This window comes from Aythya marila, assembly GCF_965140915.1.
Source record: "Aythya marila genome assembly, chromosome: 3".
Lineage (NCBI taxonomy): Eukaryota > Metazoa > Chordata > Aves > Anseriformes > Anatidae > Aythya > Aythya marila.
Genome location: NC_139044.1, coordinates 53,572,546 through 53,596,161, shown reverse-complemented (window position 1 = coordinate 53,596,161; position 23,616 = coordinate 53,572,546). Strand labels below are relative to the sequence as shown.

The 23,616-nt window shown below is 38.6% G+C and overlaps 1 protein-coding gene across 7 annotated transcripts in view; it reads left to right on the top strand.

The window, feature by feature from the left end:
• IPCEF1 (interaction protein for cytohesin exchange factors 1) overlaps positions 1-23,616 on the top strand; it is an 83,461-nt gene that overhangs the window by 28,067 nt on the left and 31,778 nt on the right. For 6 of the 7 annotated variants that reach the window (XM_082757123.1, XM_082757121.1, XM_082757120.1 and 3 more), the window contains 5 exons: positions 4,692-4,940; positions 9,430-9,478; positions 13,724-13,760; positions 14,428-14,597; positions 23,528-23,601. In XM_082757123.1, coding sequence (XP_082613249.1) covers positions 9,455-9,478; positions 13,724-13,760; positions 14,428-14,597; positions 23,528-23,601 — 305 coding nt within the window. In that variant the 5' untranslated portion in view covers positions 4,692-4,940; positions 9,430-9,454. Of the gene's footprint in view, positions 1-4,691; positions 4,941-9,429; positions 9,479-13,723; positions 13,761-13,836; positions 13,951-14,427; positions 14,598-23,527; positions 23,602-23,616 lie in introns of those variants that run through there. The other variant, XM_082757125.1, reaches the window with a different exon arrangement.

Genomic DNA, 23,616 nt, shown 5'->3' with positions numbered 1-23,616 from the left:
GAGATGCAGTTCTAAAACAGTGGATGACAGCATGCTCCTACTTTGGTCCATTACATTGCTGTATGCTATATTCTGTTGCATTATATTTGGGCCCTATATTGCTGTCTGCAGATGTGCAAGGACATTGGGCACTCAGTTAAAATCTGTACCATTGCTCCACTGTTTCTCACCCCTTCTTTTGCTTTTAATGAAGTCATACAGTATGAAAATATGGGCTACATGTGCAACACTTTACAAAATGTGCCAAAAACTTGACTGACATCCAGTCTGAACAGCTGTTTGACCTACTGACCTGCCTTACAAAGCCCTGTGGAGTTTCAGCCTTGGCTACCTTGAATTCAACTTTCCAGAATTCCTTTGTTGTAATATTTGTGATCAGCTGGCTTTCTTCTGCTAAAAGCTGGGATTTAAATCTTGAAGTGGCAGACACTTAAGATAAAAAAAAAAAAAAAAAAAAAAAAAAAAGGAAAGAGTAAAGTCTTCTCTTTGGAGTAGTCTTATTTATTTATTTATTTATTTATTTATTTATTTATTTATTTATTTTGGAGGAATAATTATTATTCCTTTCTTAAATCTCAACAAATCACATACTGATGGTCAAAACTTTATCCACTTCGTGAGAGGTGGGTTTCTTGTGCTAACCTTCTTATGGGTTTGTCTGTATCTCATATTAATGCTCAATTGTATGTGAATTATAAAATTCCATGTAAAGACTGCAATAGGTTTTGAAATTATGTCCTTTAAACTAGGACATAATGAGCTCTAGCAATGATATGGTTTGATTTCACTTTGTGTTTTGTCACCTCATATTGGGGTACAGGTTTCAACAAAAGGAAAGATAAATGGGGGAATAAAAAGTAAATAAGCATGTGAGAAAGTATAAAAGTGAAATTATTATTTTTTTTCTAGTTAGTCATTTAGTCATTAGATTGTTCATCTTATCTGTGTTTTTAGATAAAACAACTCCCCTCATTTTTTCCCTGTAAGAAGGAAAGACTTTTATTTCAAAGCTGTATATTTTCTTAATAAATTATGTTGCATTTTGTTTTTTAAGATTTCTGGTTTTGGGCAGGAAGCTTATTTTATTCCATTTTATTTTATTTACTTTATTTTTGTATTTTATTTAATGAAAACATTGTATTCTCTGAGACTCTCCATGGAAAAGAAGTACAAACTAGGACTAATGATGACTTAAGATGAGAATTTTTCTACAAAGTTCATAATAAAACTCTTGCACTGGCTGATAGGATTTAAGTTTGTCATCTTGGTGTGTTAAAGCCACTTAAGTGCAATGGTTATCTTGCTTACATTTAGACTTTCTTCAACTCTCATCCCAAAAAAATTAGTGTACTTTTCGATGTTAAGTAACGAACAATAACAGGTCTCCTCCAGAAAGACAAGGTGTTCACTGGTGTTTTAAAGGACTTCCACATTCATATGCTCCTTCAGAGCTATGTGAGTTTGCTGAGGTGTTTCTGGTTGTGCAGGTGTGCCCAAAAAGCTCCACCACTCCTCATGGGGTAGTAACTCAGTCGTGGTCTACCAATGATGCACATACAGGAGTTGTATCCAAATCTTTTGGCACTCTTTGAATCTTTCAAATCATTTCAATGTTTTAAACAGGGGAGGAGGATTATAACCTCGTTGGGCTTGATAATGATTGCAAAAGGCATGAGAAGCTATTTAGCTGCCAACAGAAACAGGATGTGTTGCAGCACTTGAGGAAAGCACAAGAGATCAGCTAGGAAGACAAATACACACCATTGCTTCCCCGTGTCAGAAAAAATGTGTGCTGAAAGTTGTGTCATCAAGTGAATTGATTTAAATGGAGACAATTTAAATTACGGGTGTTTCAAATCCTTGTATTAGCCTCAGACTCTTTAACTGGTATAAATTATAGCTCTGCTGCAATGGGAAATCCAGAACGCAGGGTAGCTTTTCTCCAGGCATTTACTGCTCATTAATTCATTCTACCATGGGTGTTTTGTTGCCAATATGGCACATGGCATGAGAGGGAAAACTCGAGTAACAATTACAAATAATTTATTGAAAGAGGATCATAAAAGTAAGATTAACTATGCAGGCTGCAATTACCGTGAGCTATAAACTGCCATGAAATAGTTGATAATATTAATTTTATTTTACATTTATTAAAATTTGTTATCACTGAAAAGTCTGTTCGTTTTTTTGGCTGTTTACTTTTCTTCCATAAAACTTGAAAGATATACGCATAGGAATTAGGTTAAAAAATGGAGGTACTTTACATCAGAATACACTGATCCAAATATAAAAGGATATAAACAGCAGGCGACTAGTTCATTAGAAAAACAGAGAGAGAATCTCTCCTTAGAAGGAGAGAGATAGAGACTTAAAATTGTTCAAAATATTGGGACAGACACAGCATGGTGGAACTTAGAGGGAAAATGTTTCACGAAATACAGCTTATGACATAAAGTCCAGGTCTTCTGAGAAAACATGGAAATTGTTCTTGCAAAAGAGAAAGTTAATTTTTCAGTTTTCTGTAAACAGTTCTGCCACATTACCTTCTCCTTATAGAAATGCTCACTGCTTTGTTTCCAGATTTCACTGCAATGAAGACAATGAAGACAACCCCTCAGAAAAGGAGTTACTCACTTTTTTAAGTTTCAGAAAGCAAGTGTCTAATGTAGTCAGAATCTACATATGCAGGAGTAGCAAATTGTCATTTTTAATGATTTATTTCTGTGTGCAGATTTTTGGCAAAGGCTGTAGTGTTTAAAAAACAAGGATCACAGTAAATCCTGGATGCTACGGGTACTGATGGCTGCAGAAAAGCATTGTAACAATCCTTTGCAACCAGGAACAGTTTTTTTTTTGTAAATTTTATTTCAGCTTCCAGGGCTAGTTGGTTACACTACCCATCTTACACAAAATTATTTCTCATGCTTGTGGGAGGATATCTTCTAGCAGATATTTCTTGCCGTGATCTTTTTGTGTAGTATAGCAGGCTTTTTCCTCTTGCTCATTGCAAACATAAAGTAAAAAAGGGGCTGGTGCAGCCAAGTACTGCAGTGGTGAGACTTGAGTACCATGTGCATACTTTGTGTACTGTGAAGGGTGGAAGGAACATAAATTATTCAGTGCTTCCAACCATTTAATGAAAAATCAAACAGGACTCCTAAGAACTCTGTTTTTGGTGAACTTTGAACATTAAGTGGGAATCTTTGATGGAAGAAGCAGCAACTGTCCCAGCTTTCGTGCTTCGTCCTTGCTAATCATCAGCATAACAATTTTGCTTTACTTTTAAAAAGCTGTTCTCTTGATGTTTCTCTAGAAATGTGAATGCTGGCCTTTGTTTAGAGCTGTCAGTGTAGTGAACGTTGCCTGGGTGGAAGGAAGGAGAGAATTCACACCTAATATGCAGAGAGTGCAAATATTAACAACTTTCTGTGGCCTTTTGTTCTTAAACACGGGAGCCAAAAGTGTGCTCCCGTTATCTTGATGTATTGCACTGCAGTTGTGGCCAGCCATAACGGGACTGAATGTTCTCATTGCACCTCTCGTCAGGGTGGGTCATATTGCTCAGGTAGCTCTCTGGTGTTTGGGAATAGGAGAAAATTCCATTCACAGTGCCTGGAGAGAGGATGGCTCTAAGCATAGGAGGGGCTGGTTGGCTTATGCTCTGTTTTAGCTTCATGACCTTAAATCAGAAAACTGGCTGAGTGTGGTACTCTGATAGTACCTGAGTGAGGCTGTGCCTTTCTCAGGAAGCCCTGCAGAGCATCACAGCAGGAGCAGCTGCAGATGTCCTATCCAGTGCTCCTCTCCAAAGCTGGTTTACATTCCTATGGTGACTGTGTGTGTCCCACTGTCCCACTGTGTCCCACTGTGTGTGCTGGGGGGAGGGCCCCAAAGATGGTTTGTCCTTGGGGTGGCGTGGGGCAGAGGTGAAAGCCAGGGTGTGCCAGGCAGCCTCCCTGCCTGTCCCTGGTAGAAGGATGCTGAGGGGATGCATGATAGGGGATGCATGATAGGGGAGCCCAAGGGAACTGGCCAGCTCCACTTGGAAGGTTTATTTTTATTTTTTAAATTAAACTTATTTTTAGCAAATTTGGTTAATTTGGATGAAAATACATTTTATTTTTTCTTTGGTCCTCTGAATCTTGTCCTATTCAGAAAGAGAGCTATTGCTTGCTTTCCTTTAGACCAGTATCTCAGGAGGGTCTATAGGCTCTGGGCTTTTTCTTTTCCTGCCTCCTCTCTATGTTTCATTTTCTGGGCTAACAGGGAATTGTGCATCTTTGGAACACAGCAAAACACCTGGGAAGTGCTCCCCTAGGTTTGAAGCATTTCTTTTCCCCCTAACTGCACTAACTTTTCATCCATTTCTGCAGCCACCTTCTCAGCCTTGCTTGCTTTTATTTGCCTGCCACAGTGGAGGAGACAACTAGGAGGCCACAGTAATTCCAGCACTGTACTTGAGGCTTTTGAAAAATCCCCACTTTTAACTTGGGATTTTGTTGGCCTTCAAAGTGCAGAATAGCACTAAGAATCAGCACAACACTATGAGGAGTCTGCATGCAAATTCAAGTTTGGAGCAGAGGCACTTAGCTAAGCATACCATTTTATTATTTTTTATTTTATGTTTGCCATTGAGACCCCAGAGGCAGATGGAACATCTCTCTTCTGTTGAACTTCTCCTTTCTTTCCAGCCTCTCTCCTCCGGAAGGTAGCGAGTGTGGGCTCCTGCAGCTGCTTTCGCGGAGCTGTCGGCGCCTGTCACCCGCCACTCCTGGGCTGCCTGGCTGGACCTGGCTGGACTGACTCCCTGGCTGTGATCCCAGCAGAGCGATGTCTCCAGACCCTTTCTGTCTCCGAGGCGGGAGCAGTGAACTTTGTTCCAGTTTTTCCTGGCCCTCTCCCAAACGGAGCCAGAAGTTGTCTTTTTGAATTGCTTGCAGGTGAGGGGATTGAATCGTTTCAAATGCCTTTGAAAATAAGGTTATAACCGATGGGGTTATAATGTGGCAGATGGATTTGCTTGCTGGTAGGCCTGCTATAAGAATTATTGTGGCTATTCAAAGGCTAATTTCTATTTAGTATGCTAAATTTATCCATTGTGGCCAAAGCTTAAGGTATTCTCTGGCAATTATGACTTATATTTTAATGCTTGTACTTTAATAGACTTGATGTTTTCAATCTCAGAGGTGAATTTTATCTGCATTTGGGAATGTGGAGTAATGGAGACCAAGGCAAGTGGAACATAACTGTGGTGACATGGTCCATGAGCTTTTGTGAAAAGAGCATCCATGTCTGTTTGTCATTGCCCCATGGCACAGCACCAGCCCACTACTTGACTTACCTGGTGAGATGGCAAATGAGAGAAAACCTGCAGGTCATGAATCAAATTGTACGAGTAGGACAGTTGATTTAGGTAGTTAATTAACCAGTTAAATAACTGACCAGATCTGATTAATTAGTAGCTAATGGTAAGGTTCTGTCAGATTAAATTGATCTCTAGTAACCCAAAGGACAATTATTAGCTTATAATCACTGTCATTATTTTTTCCCCTGCATTGTTACAACAACCCCTGTTAGAGGTAATGGGATAATTTAGGACTGTTACATAAGGCTGTCTCCTTGACACAGGACAGGGCTTCAAGCACAGCTATAATGTGGGGCAATGCTATTCCTAATGCTTGCAAGTGAGATCCATGATTAAGTAATCATTGATTTTTCTAGGCAAATTTTTGTAACCCTATTGCTAATTTCATATTGCCTGTCAATTCATTGCCCATTGAAGTGCAAATAGTGGCACACAACAGAAAAAGCCAACGGAGATATCAAAGCTGGTGACCAACATGAGGAATGGAGACAGAAGGAAGGCAAAGAGTTTCTTTTCCAGGTTGTCTTACAGCCTTGACTTGGTACTTGGTAAAACAGAAATTTTCTGAATAGTTTGTATCAATGCCATCTGAACAGGATCTGAGCTACACACATTACGGGTGTTTCTGCAATACAAATGATTTGAGTCACGTCACATATCTCAAATATTTTGCTCAGAAGCAGAAGGCATATGCCCACTTTGGATGGCATCTGAGGGATGCTTGGAAGGCATGTGTGGCAGGCTTATACCAATGTCATTGCAACCAGCGTGACAGTGTCAGGCCATGTAGATTTTGACTTCTACAAGAGTATTATTATTAATGGATTAAGATATATATATTTTCCAATGAAAATCATTGTCTCCTACCACCACCCACCTTTAACATTACCTTTCATCTTTAACAGAGATATTTCTATTTATTTCAGAAAAGATGATGCAGTCAAATGGAAACGATTGCAAGATATTTCTGATAAGTCACTTGCCGTGTTTCCACATTTGTTGCATCAGCTATTACTCATGTACCTACTTGTTAATTATTCTTGAAAGCACGGGAGTGAAGCGGTACAAATAAAGATATGCAAAGTGATGTTTATGGTTCAGTTGTTGAATCAAAACATAGCAAAACAAAAACCTCAGAAATTTGAATTGGAAATCTTATACCTGAAACCACTTTTGACATAATTATTCGATTCAGACTGAAATTAAATGAATTGGTTTTGACACCTCTAAGAAAAGACAAATAAAAGTAGGTTTACAAACTGGTAATCTAAAACCATCTCATTTGCTTTTATCCAATAGATTTGTTGTAGTTTATATTCCAGGCTATGAGAGATTAAAGTTTGTTCTCTCCTTTATAAAGCCATTTGAACTGGGAGAGGTTCCACTGTATTTTATTTTCCCTCTCTCTTTGTTTTATCCCATTTTCCAGTTTTAGAGAATTGAACATCCACCACAGCAGACTGCAATCCTGGTGTACATTTTCAGTGTGAGTGCCTCAATCTGTAGGCTGGAGGGTTTTCCTCTCCTCTTCCCATATCTTATCTTGCTGCAAATGCAGAAGGTTATGGGGAGGGCTGGAAAGCCACATCCTCATCTTGTTGCTTAGGAAGTGAGACCCTGCTTCAAATTCAAAGTCTATCTGAGTCAGGTCAAGGATATGCACATTCCTGTCTTTAGTCTGGAAAGTGAGCTATGAAATGAGATGGTCTTGGACATGTATTCTCCTGCTGTGGCTATTCCAGTTAGGAATCAGGACACCCCTCTGGCAGTATGAACTCAGATGTTATCTTCTACTAACCTCTCACTGGCTTATCAAGCTCTTGAGCTCAGATGTAGCCTTCATGTTCTGGAAATCTCTTTTGCAAGCCAAAGCACCATCTGTGGGTATGCTCCTGGGCTACTGTGGAGCCTGTGGAATGATGAGACTGCCTCATGTCACACACATGGCATGGGATGGACACAGCTTGGCAGGGGACCCTAACTGCAGCGTGGGGAGGGGAATATTTGGGGCAGGGGGTTACAGTTCCCAGAGACAACCCTGGTAGGTTTGTCTATACCAATATCCAATAGGGTGATTATAGACTAACTCTGCATGAGAGGCTGTATTTATCCAGCTCCTTCTATTTTGTCTGTCTGCTCAGAAAGGATAGACTTGTCCTATTGCACAGCTGTGAAGAATTGAAAGGAAACACTTATTTTACTGTAGTGCAGAGATAAACAGGTCATGCCCTTCTGAAATGTTGGTTTTGCAACAGTGAAGTACACTTGAGTAGGCATAAAAATCTGCACTGTTTCACAGTGCAACTAATCCCACTCAGGTTGGGTTTACTTAGGAGAAATAAAGTCAGTTCATCTGCATGAGAGCCAGTCTGCAGTGAACCTATTTTTACAGCTTTCCATACACAGAGAGTAATAAATTTTACACTTAACTAGAATGAGACAGAAGTCAATGCTGCTTTTGAAAATTGGATGCTGGCTCAAAGACTGCTTAGCCAGTTTCTGGAAACTAAACAAAAGTTTGAGTTAAAGTCACTGAGAAGGATCTGCTGAAAGCCATTGCAACTCCTTTGGCACAAATCACACAGGCGGAAATGTTTCCTTGCCAATTAACTAATGCTTCTCCTTGTATAGTGGCTAATTCAGATCTGTGCAGTTTGTAAAATTACACCCCACCCCCCTAAAAACCCCAAAGCATGCTTGAAATGGAGAATTGACAGGAAAAAAGGCCACATGTCACAATAATTACTATAATTTGGTCTGTTATTTCCTTACTTTTTGGCTCGGCATTTGAAGCTTGATGTTAATTTGCTTGTATATCTAAAGGTGTTTCCTCTGCTTGTTTACACTAGCTATTATTTCTAAACATCCTTGAAATTATTTGCTATAACATCTCTCCTCATCTTTATATTACTTTTTGAGCCACTTTTAGAAAGTGCTTCCTTCTATTTTTGAACAGAAGCAGTTGGGAGCCAGAAAAATATGTTTTTGTTTGCATTTCTATTTTTGGTTTGAAATTGCTGGAAACCAGTAGGTGGGTTTTTATTTTCTAAGACTTTATTTTCAAAATGAAACAAATATTATGCATGAGGAATGCCACATATCTTAAATTACTTGTTTTAGTAACAGGAAAAAGTTCTTGTTAGAAATTCTTCTGAAGTGTGGCTCTATTTCCGGAAATCCTATCTTGCTCACTTCAGCAGTCTTGTACTCTCCCATTTCACTGAGTGATTGTTTTATACATAAAGAGATGAGGAGTTCATAGAAACATTGTAGGCATTCAAAGTCGGTATGTTTTCCTTTACCTTCTGTACTACACAGATTCTTTTGTTATATTTTCATTCTACCAGCCCAAGGAAAATCATGTAGGGAGTTGACTATTGGTTGTGTATATTGAATGAAATTACATAAATGGGTAACTGGTAGTTTTGGATATCCTTGGGATATAATTCCTACCATATGTTATCAGACTGCACAATTTTTGCTCTCCAAAAAGGGAAGAGTGTAATTCATTATAGGGTAGTCAGCTATGAAATCTCATTGTGCTCAGGAGATGGGAGCAAATGAGCTGATTAGAACACTCAGAAAACACTGGGAATATCTCAGCTGAGTGGAAATAATTTCATCTCAGTGGAAATAAAAATCCTATTGATTTCTTTCACAGTAGGGGGAAAAAATGACACTTCAAGATTTACTTATTTATTCTCTATTCATTTCTAAAACAAAGCCACAACCCAACAAGCCAAACAGAAAAACCCTGAAAGCAAACAAACAAAAAGTACCTTCCCCAACTATATCTGTGACTTTCAATATGTTTATTTCATAGAAAAAAAAAGGATAGCTTTGAGTTAGTACTCCTTATCAATAGTTGCCTTCTACATCAGTAAAATCTTTTCACATAATATGGCATTACCTTTGGAAAAGATACTTTTTGAAAGGGTGGAAGAAGATGAGAGGGTGAAGCTGGCAAGTCAAATCACGTTAACACTTTTTTTCATCTATTGTCAGGACTAATTTATGAAAATATAATGCAAAACTCAAGCAAACAACCCTTTTTCTTTTTACAGCTTTCCCTCTAAACTGAAACCATTCATGGAAGCTGATGGCAATGCTCTTGTAAGTATATCTGAAGTTATGTCACAGTTACTGACTAGTTGAAGAGATCATAGAAGACTGAGGACAGCATCAATATCCAGAGATCTTGCTCATGGGTTAGGCCAAGTGGTGAGACTGTTACAGGCTGCCCCAATTCTATTCTTGGGGTGAAATTGAATCTGTTGTATGGACCCACAGCCAGGGGTCCCCTCGCTTCCAAGAGCTACTCTTCAAAAGATGAGAAAAGAGTAATTTAGGATACATGAGCTTAGCAAAGGACTTTTCTTAGACATACATCTGTCTAATCCTTGAGGTTTTAGGAAAATACAGCTCTGTAGAAGACAAACTGATGATCATAGCCTTTGGTACCATCTCAGACTCATGAATTGTGAGTTAAACTTCAGGAGACGTGAAGTCTGGTCTTCAGCAGTAGAGCAATGCCTCTGATTTTGCTTGTAGAACAAACTTTTCCTTCCCTCTCAGAGAGCCTCATATGTCTATTTTGCCCTGCTTCTTCCTTCAGGAGCATTTGCAAGCTGCAGTACACCTGGACTCTAGACAGAAGCATCCCAAAGACAAACTCCAGCTGCTTCTTGGCAGCTCTCCAGAGGGATGCTGCCCAGCTAGGTTTCATTCCCAACAATAATTGGTCGAGGCCACCCATTTGAAAGGGAGGCTGGAAATATATAGAGCCCCTGCTCTATGTTTTTAAATCAAACATGGGATCTCTAAGCTGACAGAAGTCTTTCACTGAAGATATCACTTCTCTTGTTCATTTTTGCTTATCAGGGGAGCCAGTCTGGCACAGAAGTGGTTGTGAACAACGCTCAGTTGTACAGCTCTCTTTGCAGCTGGCTCCCAGTTGTATTTGCCAAGTGGAGGAGCAATGGACAGCAAGCTTGAAGCCTGTGTTTTCATGCAGCATCACTATCCCATCCTGTTCAACCCTTAGATCTCACTAAACAGATGAACAAACAAAACCTCCCCCCAAAAAAGATGAAAAGCTAGCCTGTATTGCCAGCCTCACAGAAAAATTATGACCCTTCTAAAGTTAAAAATAACTGTGATGTTTTGCATTTATTTCAGACTCTTCTGAGGATTGTTGTCCTCAGATTTTCCCTGGAGCTAGACACATTTTTTTTCCTTAATTTTAGTTTTTTCCTAGTTGAACCTGTGATATTGAAATACACATCAAGAAATTTGTCTTTACAGAGGAACATTCACCATTATCAGAAGAATAGGAAAGTATGAGCCAAACTGAACATTTTGTTCAGTTTCAGGTTGTTCCAGTCAGTGACTATGTGTAGTAGTTACGATATGTTCACATCTGAAACTGCTGTTATGCCCGTGGTCAGTGCCATTGGTTTTACTGGTAATAACTATCTTCCACAGTCAGACTTTTCTGTTTGTTCTGCACTGGTGCTGTAGTCTGCTAGGTCTGAAAATTAAAAGTATTTCTTAATCAGTATTCATCCAGGCTCAATGAAATGAAAGATTTCCAACTTGCATAAGCCAGTTTTCAGAGGAGGAAACTTAAATTTACTTTTTGAGGAAAGATTTACCATTGGAGATGTGTTAAAGTGTTATATTCTTGTGGAAAACTGAATTGAAATCCTGCTGGTGAGGCATTGCATGAATTTTATGGTAGATTAAAGTAAATATAGGTTTTTCTATTGTTTTAAGATGAAAACAGTCTCATTGATTTTTATTTTTATTTTTAAATTAAATAATTTCATAAAATATTTGACTGCAAGCACTGGTGCTGAGGGGAAAGAGGTTTCTTTTGTTTCTTCAAAGATCTGCAAAATTTGGGAAACCAATTTGTTGAACAACCCTGGATTTCTTGGCATATTCCATTGATGTATTCTGTTACTAGAAGATTTTCTTGTGAAGAACAAACAAATTATTTTTTATGGGTTGATATTGGGCTTCTGTGCAGCACTAGAAACATTTAAAAGTTGTTGAATTCCTGTTTGAGAATTAATTCGATGGAATTTATGTCAGCTTTCAGGAATCCTGGAAAAGAAAAACAGAAATGTAACTTAATTCATGAAATCTCACTCAGTGACAATTTTATTGTGGGTTCATCACTGATATTATCCAGGCAAACTAAATGTAATGCTGGCTTGGGAAACTGCCGTTCCTTCTCTGATTAGTTTCCCAACTCCTCCTATGAAATATGAAGAGATGGAGATCCGTCACCCCTGTCAACCTGCAGCAGGAAACAATCATTGCTACTGAATAATAAATGCAAATTTGTGAATTATTTTTGCTACCCCAAGCTCTTAGTGGTTAATCAGTTCCCACCTCAGTCTGTATATAGAGCAGGCCCTAATAGAGAATTTAGGTAATATGGATATTAACCCTCTCTTGACAGATGAGCCATAGGCCATAGATACTATGCTGATCATCAATAAGGTTAGCGGAAAGATCTACTTCTTCCTCAGCTGTTTACAAAGCCACATCCTGTGTCAGTGTTGGTCTTGTCATTGTACAATTTTATGTTGGGTAAAGGCAACATGACCCCACCACATTATCATGGCAAAGATGCACTATCACCCTGCTTTGCAGTTTTTGCTTGTGGGTAGCTGACTAAAATTTGCTTTCCTTAACACCACTTTGGTAGCACTGAAGGAAAGTAATGAGTGTGATTACATGACCCATTGATTCACTGTGGCTGTCTGTTATTTCCACGTGTCCTAAATAGGGTGTTACTTTCTTTGGAATGAAGATGTGAAAGGTGGCCTGTACAGGACAGGGAAATCTTGGAGCTTCAGTGTAGCTGATATGTTTTCTCATTGCTTTTCTTTGTCTGTTGTCATGGAGAATAGTCAGGGAGACTGAGAGGCCGTGGTAGAATTTAAAAAAAATAGTGTAGAGGGGGGAAGAATACATGATGATTAAGAAGAAATCTGGGATTATTCACTCCTGGTAAAGCCACCCACAAATGTGTTGCTCAGGTCATCTCAAATAAGCACCAGATAAGCCCAAGAGTTACGATATGCAGTTCTGCACTCGGATACATGCTGCAAGGATAACTGGCTAGAGAATGCTTCAGCTCTTGTAAGTACTGGTGGCAGTGGTTTCTTGTGTTATTGTTTCCAGATGGTGTAGCTTTACTCATCTTTAATTTACCTGTGACAAGAGCCATCAAATCCTTCAAGAATAACATGAAAAGGGGTTTTGTTTTCATCCAAAGCTGCCTGATAGGTCCGGAGACTGCATTAGTAATGTTTCTAGCGTAGCTCTGCAGCGGATCAGGTAGTTACCAGCTTTGCATAGCAACATTGTGGCCGAGCATATTAAACCATACATCACCTTATCCAGCGTTTGTCATCTGGAGGTTTCAAAACCTTCCTAAAAAATAGAAGGTGAATGTTATTGTTCCCATGCTAGAGATGGAAAGGTTGAGGCCAAGAGAAGTAAAGTGCTTTGTCCACAGCCAGCCAGTCTGGGGAGGATTTACTCTAAAACCTGGACCTTACATTTCTGATGACCTCTTTCTCAGTCCCTGGTCTTCTGTTTTACTTTCATTTTCTGTGTGTTAACGTGGGATGAATGCACACTGATAATGAAAATATAATTCAATTATGTTATTTTTGCAGAGACTCAAAATTCTTATGTATGGCATGGCAAACTTCTGGTATATTTATATCTTAGTGTTTGGATAGTCTTCCAAGCTTGTGTGATTTATTTACCTTTCTTTAAAAAATATGAAACTCTTACTTATGTAGAGGGGAACTGTGTTCTTTTGTACTTTAAAAAAAAAGAAAAAAAAAAAAGAAAAAAAAAAGAAGAAAAATATTTTTTTCATTTTCAGGGGTAGGGGTGCTTAGAATATGCTAAAGGACAATGAAACATCTGCCATGTATTTTAATCAACCTATGTTTGTAAACCTCCCTCATGGAAGCATTAAAATGTTGGATTTCTAACTTTTATTTTTTAACTTCTGAACACAGAATACGATTCAGGGAAGCAAAGTAGAAGCTGCCTGTGGGTGTGAAACAGGAAGCACTAGTAGACAGGCACATGTATAATAGTTAGATTTGCCCTGGTTCAACTCCACATACATCAATTCTAATTAACACGTTTTATGCTTCAGCTACTAACGTCCCTTCAGCAGTGAGTGGGTTATGCATTTCCATCCTGCATATACCACCAGCATCACCACCACGTCCTTCTCGAGCTTCCCCCTCCCCTTTCTAGACAAATGTTGCAACACAATCTGAAATTTCCTCTTTTCTTTCCTTCCTGCATTTCTTACAGGTTCCTTTGCGTCAGAAGACAAAAAAGAAAAGTCAAGGTAATGAGAGATTTTTTTTCTTTTCTCTTCCTCTTTTGTTATTTTCTTAGTATGTCTTGATCTTGGGAGGGTGAGGATTTTATACTACTGCTGCTCAGCTGGTGGAAGGCTGCTTTTTAACTCCACTGTTTCTTGAAGCAATTCTGAAAAAAAATGACAACGTGCTGTTTTTTTGGACTAAATCCTTGTGGTATGTTAATTGTTTCAAAGCTGGAAATCAGTGAGGTAGAATCAGATGCATGCATACACATACACTGACGGTTTTAATGTACTTGGCATAATAGTTTTCTTTAGCTGACTTAAATAGATGTATTGTTTTTCAGTGCAGCTGTGTGAAGAGAAATACATGCATGCTTCTCTTAAAAGGTTTAAAGGATATATTTTTAATTCACAAAAAAAAAGCTTGTGTATGGCTATCTAAATGATAACTAGTATCTGCATTATCTGTAGCTTACTATTTTGTTTCTGCACATGAGACTGGCTTTCAAAGGCGTGTATATTACTGTCAGAGCCACTACAAAATGGATTGACTTCTAAGTATATTTTAAGATATGCTTGGATGACTTGTTAAGATCACAAAGTAAGGTTGATATCTTTAATTGACAGCAACATCTTTCCTGGTAATGTACTTTTAAACAAGCAGAACACTGTATTTTTAATGGCACAGGGTTCTTCACAATGAGCCGACGAAGGATATCGTGTAAGGAGCTGGGGCAAGCTGATTGCCAAGGATGGCTCTACAAAAAGAAGGAAAAAGGAGCTTTCATTGGCAACAAATGGAAAAAGTTCTGGTGTGTGCTGAAGGAGTCATCGCTGTATTGGTACAGCAGTCAGCTGGTGAGTACAGCATCCATCCAGCCCCAGGGATGGATGAATGGCATCTGCTGGGATCGAGACTAGGGGAGCTGGGGTCACAGTTTAAAAGCACCCTGGAGAAGTACTAATGACTGGCTTTATTTCTCAGCCCTGACATTTCTTGTAATTTGGAAAGTGTCTATTTGAATGTGAAACATGCAGAAAACTGTGTTTTCTAGTTCAGTAAGTACTTGTGAAATGTTAACTTGCAGTCTGCTCTGCCCTTTGAAGAGCTCCTCTTCACAGGCTCTGCTGGCATTTGAATCTGGTAAAGGTTTTCCTGGGTCAGGCAGTTTGCTATCAAGGCTTGAAGCAATACTGCCTCCTCACTTCTAATTTGCTTAATTTTTAGAAGTGTCTCTTCTGCTTCTCTCTTCATTCCCTTCCACACTAAGATTCATCTGTTTATTTGTTTGATTTTGTTTGTCTCTCTTCCATCTTCCCACCCCCCCCCCACTTTTTTTTTTTTTTTTTTTTTCCCCTGTTTGAACTGGTAGGATTGCAGGTATGTGCACTGGCAATTCATGATGATTTTATTCCTCGTTTGGCTGATGTCTCATCCATAGCATTGTGATTAAAGTCTCTCACGTTCTGCTGATTTTTAACTTCCTGCTTTGATGAGTCAATGCTGAAAGTCAAATTTGCAAGAGGAGACAGTGTTTTGAATTCAAGGTCCAGCTTTCTGTTCAGGGGATGAGCTTTCCTCAGGACAGCTGGCATAGATGGCATTCCTCTTCCTGACAATCCAACCCAACTACTCCACTTACAGTGTGAGTGGGAAATTGTCTGAGACAAAGAACAGCAGGTCCTGGATTTATGTAATCAGTCAAAGAAGCTAAGAAGTAAAAACTGAAGAAGGGGGGAAAGAATCATAGTGAGAAATTCAGAGTAACCCTGGAATCCCCTCTGCAGATCACTGTGCTCTGCATCTGGCAGCTTCACTCTGCAGATGTGCTACCTGGGTTTTTAATGGGAGGTTATGGCTGAGTGCAAAGAGCCAGTGGTTCCTAGGGAACAGCTGATTTTTATTACAGTCTGTTGCTACAGCAGAGACGGTGTCTTGTGTGTCCTAGGAAGATTCTAACATAGTTATTCCCTTTACTCTCTTGCACTGCTATTTCTAAAAAAGCTTCTGTTGTATTATAATGATGCTGGCAAAGCCCAGAACTGGCACATGCAGAACATTAGGGGATGCTAACAACATCAGCTGAAACTGAACAGATTCAGTGTGGGATTGCAAACGGTCATCAGGCTTCCTAAATGCAAACATGTTGCTCCGGAAATCAGGATGTCTCAAGGCCAGCAAAGGATGAAAGATTAAAAAACCAAAACTGTCTTAATTATTAGAGCATTTGGACAAATTAAATACAATTTGGATTTTTTTCACAGGATTCTTTTTATTGCAATAATCCTTGTTAAAGCTCTTGCGGTCTTCTTCAAGTTACAAATAAAAGTAAAAAATATACAAATATTTAAAAAAATATATTAAAAAAATAAATTAAATTTGCCTATGTGGCAATGAACTCTGTCAGTGATTGTAGTGACAGAACAAAGAGAAATGGTTTTAAATTAAAAGAGAGTAGATGTGAGTAGATTTAGGTTAGATATAAGGAGGAAATTCTTTACCCTGAGGGAAGTGAGGCACTGGAACAACTTGTCCAGAGAAGCTGTGGATGCCCCATCCCTGGAAATATTCAAGACCAGGTTAAATGGGGCTTTGAGCAATCTGGTCTACTGGTCTCTGCGCATGGCGGGGGGGTTGTAATTGGGTGGTCTTTAAGGTCCCTTACAACTCAAACTGTTCTATGATTCCATGAAACAAATCTTTATTCTGATGAGGAGTGTATTTCCCATTTTCTCTTCAGCTACAATTTTAACATGATAAAAACTTTAACAGACCTTTCTTAAATGACATTTTAAAATGATGTTAGATATTCTTTTTTAGGCAAAAGTGAAAACAACTGTGCTGGTCATGGGTTGTTATTTTTTTTTGTGTGGTTGTGGTAGTCTGATTTAGCTTCCTTTCAAAACCAAGTTAAATACACACATAAAAAGTAAGAAAAGAAATAAGAAGAGTAGAAAAATAGGAGGAAAAAAAAGAGTGTTTTTTCAATGCTTGCCATAATTTTGCTTAGAAGACTTGGTTTGGTAGGTACTTCTCAGTGGCGTTAATATCCTGCAAATCCATTGACTGTTCTAAACCACTGCTTGTAGTTGTTCCTCTGGCTGAGCATCATTAAGAAAAGTGTGCTGGACAGCTAGCAGGCATTTTAGACATGAGAATTGTTGGAAACAAATTATTCTGAGGAGTAATCAACCTGAGAAGAAACAAAATGAGGCAAGATAGGGGAAATTTTGCATTCTGGAGAATGTGTGTTGGGGGGTGGGGGTGGCGGTGGGGGGAGAGAGAAGGTGCAAAGTTGTCTGCTTCCTTTACTTCAGTGGTCTGGCTAAATTCCTCTCTCAGGATTCAGAGAAACCATGGTCATACAGATCCCAACGCTCCTATACAGCATTTGCCATGTGAATGAACTTGTCATTTTAGTCCATGCCTCCTTTCCTATTGTCACTGACTGCCCCAAAACAAACAAGGTTGAAGAACAGGTGGCAGCCTCATTCAGATTCATTTCATATACTCTGAAGAGTTCATGCAGCTTCAAAATACTTCTGGCTTATATCAGTCCTGACTTCTCACCTATCACAGTACTTCTTGTAAACATGCTAGCTGGTAGCACCTCTTCGCTTTCAACTTCTGCTGACTCCTCTACACTATTTTATGTTAAAAATCTGATGTTTCTTTGGACAACTTAGAGTACAACTTCTGCATAAATTTAGATTCAGGTGACATTTTCAGAATCACAGTAACTATAGGGTGTTAAAAGGAGGGGAGGTGTCCTTTGCTAAAATATGCTTGCTTAAAATGATGAGACCAGAACCATGCTTAGTACCACCACTGGAGTTACATCTGAGATGAATTTGATCCATTGTATTTTCACAGATATCTTCACCTTGCTATTTATGAAGAAAAAATATCAGTAACATACTCACTGGCTTACTTGATATTTCTTTTTACTTCTGCACGTGGCCTGGCTTTAATACTTCCATCTTCAGTGGAGTTAATGGTCACAACAGGGCATCCAACGTGACAATTGAGTTTGTGTGTGTTACAGGAGACGGAGTCTTGCCTCTCCCACACTTGAGATGTCCCATGATGGGCCTCTCAGAGGCTGAAGTGAAAGGCGGTGATGGAGGACAGGGACCGAGGTCAAATGAACTGGGTTATGCTGACTGCTTGTAGCTCGGCCTGACTGGTTTTGTTCTTGTGAGGAAAAAGTATGTTTTGTTAGTGGCTGCGTAGAAAATGCAGTCAGACAGACGTTGGCAACTGTAACATAGCAACAGGGTGCTGGACCTAACCTTTTTTTTTTTTTTTTTTTTTTTTTTTTTTTTTTCTAGCAGAGCTGGAGAAAATAAGGAGTGGGTGGAATTTGTAACCGAATGCGCATTATCCCAGATTTGGGGAGGTAACCTCAGCTGACATCATGTTCTCGGTGAAGTCTGTCTTGAGGCTGCCTTTAAAGCTCTCTAAATTTCTGTTGCTCAGGTTTAATTTGCCTTCAGGTCACTCCAGTTCTGGGTCTTTCACACCAGGCAGATTGGAGGAGGCAATGTAGGTCACTCTGGCTGACATTTGCAGACAAGTGTTCCTTCAGTTTAACGTAAAATACCTTGTGAAAGTAACAGCTCAAAAGTAAAAATAATAAAATACTGAGAATGGCCAGCAATCAGACACTTTAGCAGTCAAGCTTCTCACCTACTGAAAGCAAGCATGAGCAGATAATTAAATCCAAATTAGCTTTTTGACTGGCTAGATGAAGTACTGAGAGACATAAGTTAGGGCACCTGTGGTTTCAGCATCTCAGCACATTTAGACAGACTGCTCTGAAACATCTTCCCATACATACTTGCTCTTTTTTTGACACACGGATATCATATTTGGCAGGGAAACTTATTTGTAACAGGGGCATTCCCCCCCAGTATGGGGAAGGAAAGCTGTTTGGAGTAGGGGAAAAAAAAAAAAAAAAAGAAAATTTTTGCAATGGAAATAGAGAAAATTTCAGAAAATGCATTTGAGCAGTCAGACTTTTTGAGTGCATTTGGGACACCAAACTCTTTGGAGAGTTGCTCTCTCATAATGTTTGCTTCCCTGTTTTCACTACTGTTCTCCTTAGTCATGTGTCTTGAAAATATGTTGAAGAGGACAGTGTGTAATCCTGCCAGACCCTTTACTGGTTTTAGTTCTTTCCTGCCCCCTCATACTGAAACCTTTGAGGGAATCGGTACTTCTGCATAAGAAGAGGGGTTCAGGGGGAAGATCAGCATGTATAATCCTGGGCTTCTGGCTCATCTTGTGCTTGTTGCAGCTATGTGAATAATGTCATCTGGAAAGGGACAGAGCGCTAAAAGCCTCTGTCATGCTAGGCCTTTTGGGATAGCTTGGTTGGTTTTCAAAGTAATGTTGAAATACAGTTTTACAGGATGTGTTAATGATGGTTGTCATGGGGATTCAGCTGAAAAGAAATATAAGTATAAAATCAAAGGGTTTCAGGCTGTGATCTACTGTCACTATTTGTCTTTGTATTTTTTTTTTCCCTGCATTCACTGCATTTAAATTGGTCCTCACTCCAAGAGCTTTGCTAGGAACTATATAATTGCAGTCTTTTAAAACAGGAATCTTTCACCTTTGAGTTATAGTAACTGCTTGCGTTCATGACACAAATTCATCGATGTTGGTTGATTGTGTCAAGGGTTTCAGAGACCTCTGATCTAATATGCTACACAAATTATTCAAAGCTCTAGAGCTCTATCCCCACTGGTGTACTTGGCAGAGAGAAAAAAAATAAAATAAAAATCCTAAATAGGCTTGAGGACTGAACTGCTCCTCCAGCATCCATGAGGTCTTTTGCAGGCAGCACTGAAACACCGGGATGAAGCCATCAGGCATAACTTGAGATGCAGAATGGAGCTGTCCTGCAATAAGTGGATATTTTCATTTTACAGCACTTTTTAAAAAAACAAAAACAAAACAAACAAAAAAACTTTTCTGCATCATTACATCCACTTTAAATATTGAAAAGGATCAATTAAATTATTTATTAAGTTTGCTAAAGTTACTGAATTTGTACAATATATTGAGAGGCAAGCTGAAAAGGGCATTAACCTTTTTCATTGTGTTCCTTCAATATGTTTCATTAATATATTTGATTTTTGGGGACAGAAAAGGGTGTTTTGTGTGTGTGTGTGTTTGTGTGTGAAGTTGTTGACTGCAGTGACACTCATAAGCTCATAATGTTTGAGTGTTAAGTTTTGTTTTCCTTTTTTTTCCATTCCTTTTTTTCTAATACTATAAAATGGAACTACATGTCCATCAAACATCTGTTTTCTATTACACAGATGACACATCTGAGTTGCAACCAATAGTGCATTAAAAACAACAACAAAAAGTTGTTCCTAAAATTCACATTATCTTCCTTCCTTTCACTTCTACATAAAATGAAACATTAAAATTTTATTGTAAATTAATGTGAAATCACTGACAGAAATGATGTAAAGGCAGAATGTGATGCATTGAACATGATCTTCTACTAAATGGAACAGGTCAGATACTGCATAAGGTGAGATTTCTCTATGGTAAAACTGGTAAATGAAATCAAAGCCTACAGATCTGTCTCTCTGAGAAATTTAGAGACTGATCCTTTAATTTGCATGGTCATGGAATACATTAGTCCTTCAAGTTTAAGTTCCATCTCTGCATGAGCACTCCAGGTGAGTGTCCCCATACTGAGTAACAGCATCCTGTTGATTCTGTGGCCCAACACAATCTGAATGCTCAAATGCCTGTATAAAGTATTTCTCTAATGCTAGGTTTTAATCTCCTCATGAGTGTCTGTGCAGCGTCCTAAACAATTTACAGGATGCGGTCTTGCCATCTAGACTAGTGCTCCAATAGTAAAACTGGCTGAGTGGTGATAGCATTCATAATATGTCAGCTCTTCCCTCCCCCCCAAAAAAAAACAACCACCACCAACAAAACAAACAAAAAACAAAAACACAACAACTAGTCACCCAGTCTCCCACTGGATGCTTTATTGTGGGTGAGAAGGTGGTTCAATATATTCCTTTTCAAAGTGTCTTCTGGATCTCCTGTTTTGCTTTGTTTTGTTTTATTTTATTTTATTTTATTTTTTATACTGGGCACTATTGATTGATACTATAGAGAAGCATCTAGCATTGTAGAAGTTTCATATCCAACAGTGTGTGTAATAACAGGTTTGATACCACATTAACAGTTTTATTTTAAGGTCAGTCTCTGGTGTTTCTAGACTGATCTTGGGGATCAGATTATAATTTCAGTGTTCCTGCTGCACTTGGCCTAGTAAATGACCACTCTTAGTGGTACAGGAATGCAGGACAGTACATTCAGTATCTTCAGTACAATGCAGCCCATGAACAAAATTCCTCATTTGTATCATCTGTATATTTGCTGTACTATGGATCTGGGGTAGAAATATGAGCTTAAGGTCTAATTGTTTGAAACACACATATTTTAAAAACAAACATTTTATTTTTAATCTTGTAATTATTTTTTTTAGTCAATTATTATTATGTCTCCATGACTTTAGCCTCACTAAATTCAAATCTGTGGAATGGAAACAAAAGATCCTCAGACAGGCTCTGAACAAATATGACAGGTAGAAATACAAAAAGAGAAATTTAAAAACCCATAATAACAAATAAGGATTTTTCTGTACAAATGAAGCCACATTGCAAAATGAAAGATTTTTCAGCTCAGATGCTGATGAGCATTACTGTTTCTCCTGTACCAAAATAAAATATGAAAAAAATATATTCATTAATAAAAATACCCATTCCACTGCTTTTTTTTTTTTTTTTTTTTTTTTTTTTTTTTTTTTTTTAAAGCAGGCAAAACCATTTACTGGTGAAGATGTAAAATATAAACCTCTGATATGAATATTTAATGCTTGTAAACTGGAGGAATGATGGTTATATTGTGATTTACCATATACAAAAGAACATATATGCAGAGGTACAGGGAAGCCACCCACTGAAATATCCTTTCTGTATCCATATTTCAGTTCTAAGAGATTTATACTTTCAAGCATTAAAGCTCAAAGACTTGTCTTGATGAACATCTTTTTATAGTCTTTTCATATTCATGCATAATATAGCTTGAGATGCTGTCAGTCATCTATCTCCATTTATCCTCTGTCTTTGTAATTATTGTGTATATTTTACCTGCTTTAACTCAGTGTATATTTTCAGAATTGTAATATGGCCAGGGATAAGACCTAGGAGCTGTAAATAGTTGATACCGGAATTAATGTTTTCTGTATTTTGAAAAGTACATTTATATACATATGTATATATGTATATATATATATCTGTGTGTATTTTTTTTTCCTGATGTTATATGCTACAGGCTTTTGCCTACCTTATTGCTTCTCTTAGGAGCAGTCCTAGTTTCTTGCATCTGATCAGGTAAATGTAGATAGATATAGTAAAAGAGTTGTTTCAGCTGCAGGCAGGAAGAATGGGGATTCGGGGCCAACTGGTAACTTCAGTATTACTGAAGCCACTCTGGTACAGAGTCCAGCTGACCTGGAACAGAGATGTTACTGCTCAGTAAATGCGCTCTCTTACAGAAAGGGGCGACTGTGTCTAAATAGTGTACTTGAAATGTCTGCCTGGCTTCTTCTACCTCCTGAACTATGGTAGAGAATTTTTGGAGGGAGTGATTTCTGTGTGGTCAGAGTCATCTGAGTCTGGTTCACAGCCTGACAAAGCAGCTTGTCTGTGTGGGAACATCCAACAGCACTGGTACCTTCTCACTTCCTGGCATGGGAGCAGCCCCTATTGCCTCTCTCTGCCTTGGTCATGTACAGGAATAGACAGGTTACCCAACAAAATTGTCTATATTACAATTACCCAGGGTAGACCCTCCTCCATCCTCCTTGGGTCATTTTGGGTAATGTTTGAATTCCTATTACTATAGACATTTAGTTTTTGAATATGCATAGATTATTATGCGTTGCTGTTAAGCGTCTGTGTAACAGACACGCATGCTGTATAATGGAACATATGCTTGCTTGTTTGAGCTTGCATTTAACAGCCACACCAGAAATGATAATATAACACTTATTCGTTCTCTCTTTAGTCACCCATGTTTTCTGTGTGACTTCTGATTTTGAAGCTGTTTTTAGAGCTGAGGTTCAGTAGTTTCATTTTCCATGCTATGTGCACAAAGCTTGTCTGGTCCCTTTATTGAACCAGGTTGTGTGATCATGGATGGCTGCAGAGGAATTGGGTTCCTCTACCTCCCTGCTACTTTTCCTCCTCCAAACCTAAATTTTGCCCTTGACAAAAAATTTTAGACTGGACATGACTTATGACTTAATCATGAATCTTAGAAAAAGATATTCTGATTTTAAAACAAATAAACAGCAACAACAAACAACTCTGAGGTGAGGAGGCAGGTGAATCTATCTCAGCGCTCTTATATGAGCTGAGGATCTTTCCTTCCTCAGGTTCTGTGCTATTTGGAAGTCTACAACAAATCCTATGCTCACACTCTCTTGCTTACACAGACAGGAGTGCAAGCTCTTGAGCTTTCTCGCATCCAGGACTTGCTCAAATAATAGCTTGTGTAGGAATAGTTCTTGTTTCCAAATATCATCCAAAACTTTGGGTGTTAATATGTCCCCATGGTGATGAGAATACATTTTACGGTATAAAAAAGCTGTCAAAAACAAGCACTTGTATGTTAAATAACATTAAGCATTGGAGTCTGGTAGTTTAACAACTGGTTGATCTGATTTATTTATTCATTGCAGGCTGAAAAAGCAGAAGGATTTATCAGGCTTCCAGACTTCAGTGTGGACCGAGCAACAGAATGCAAAAAAAAGCAGTAAGTTTATCTCTT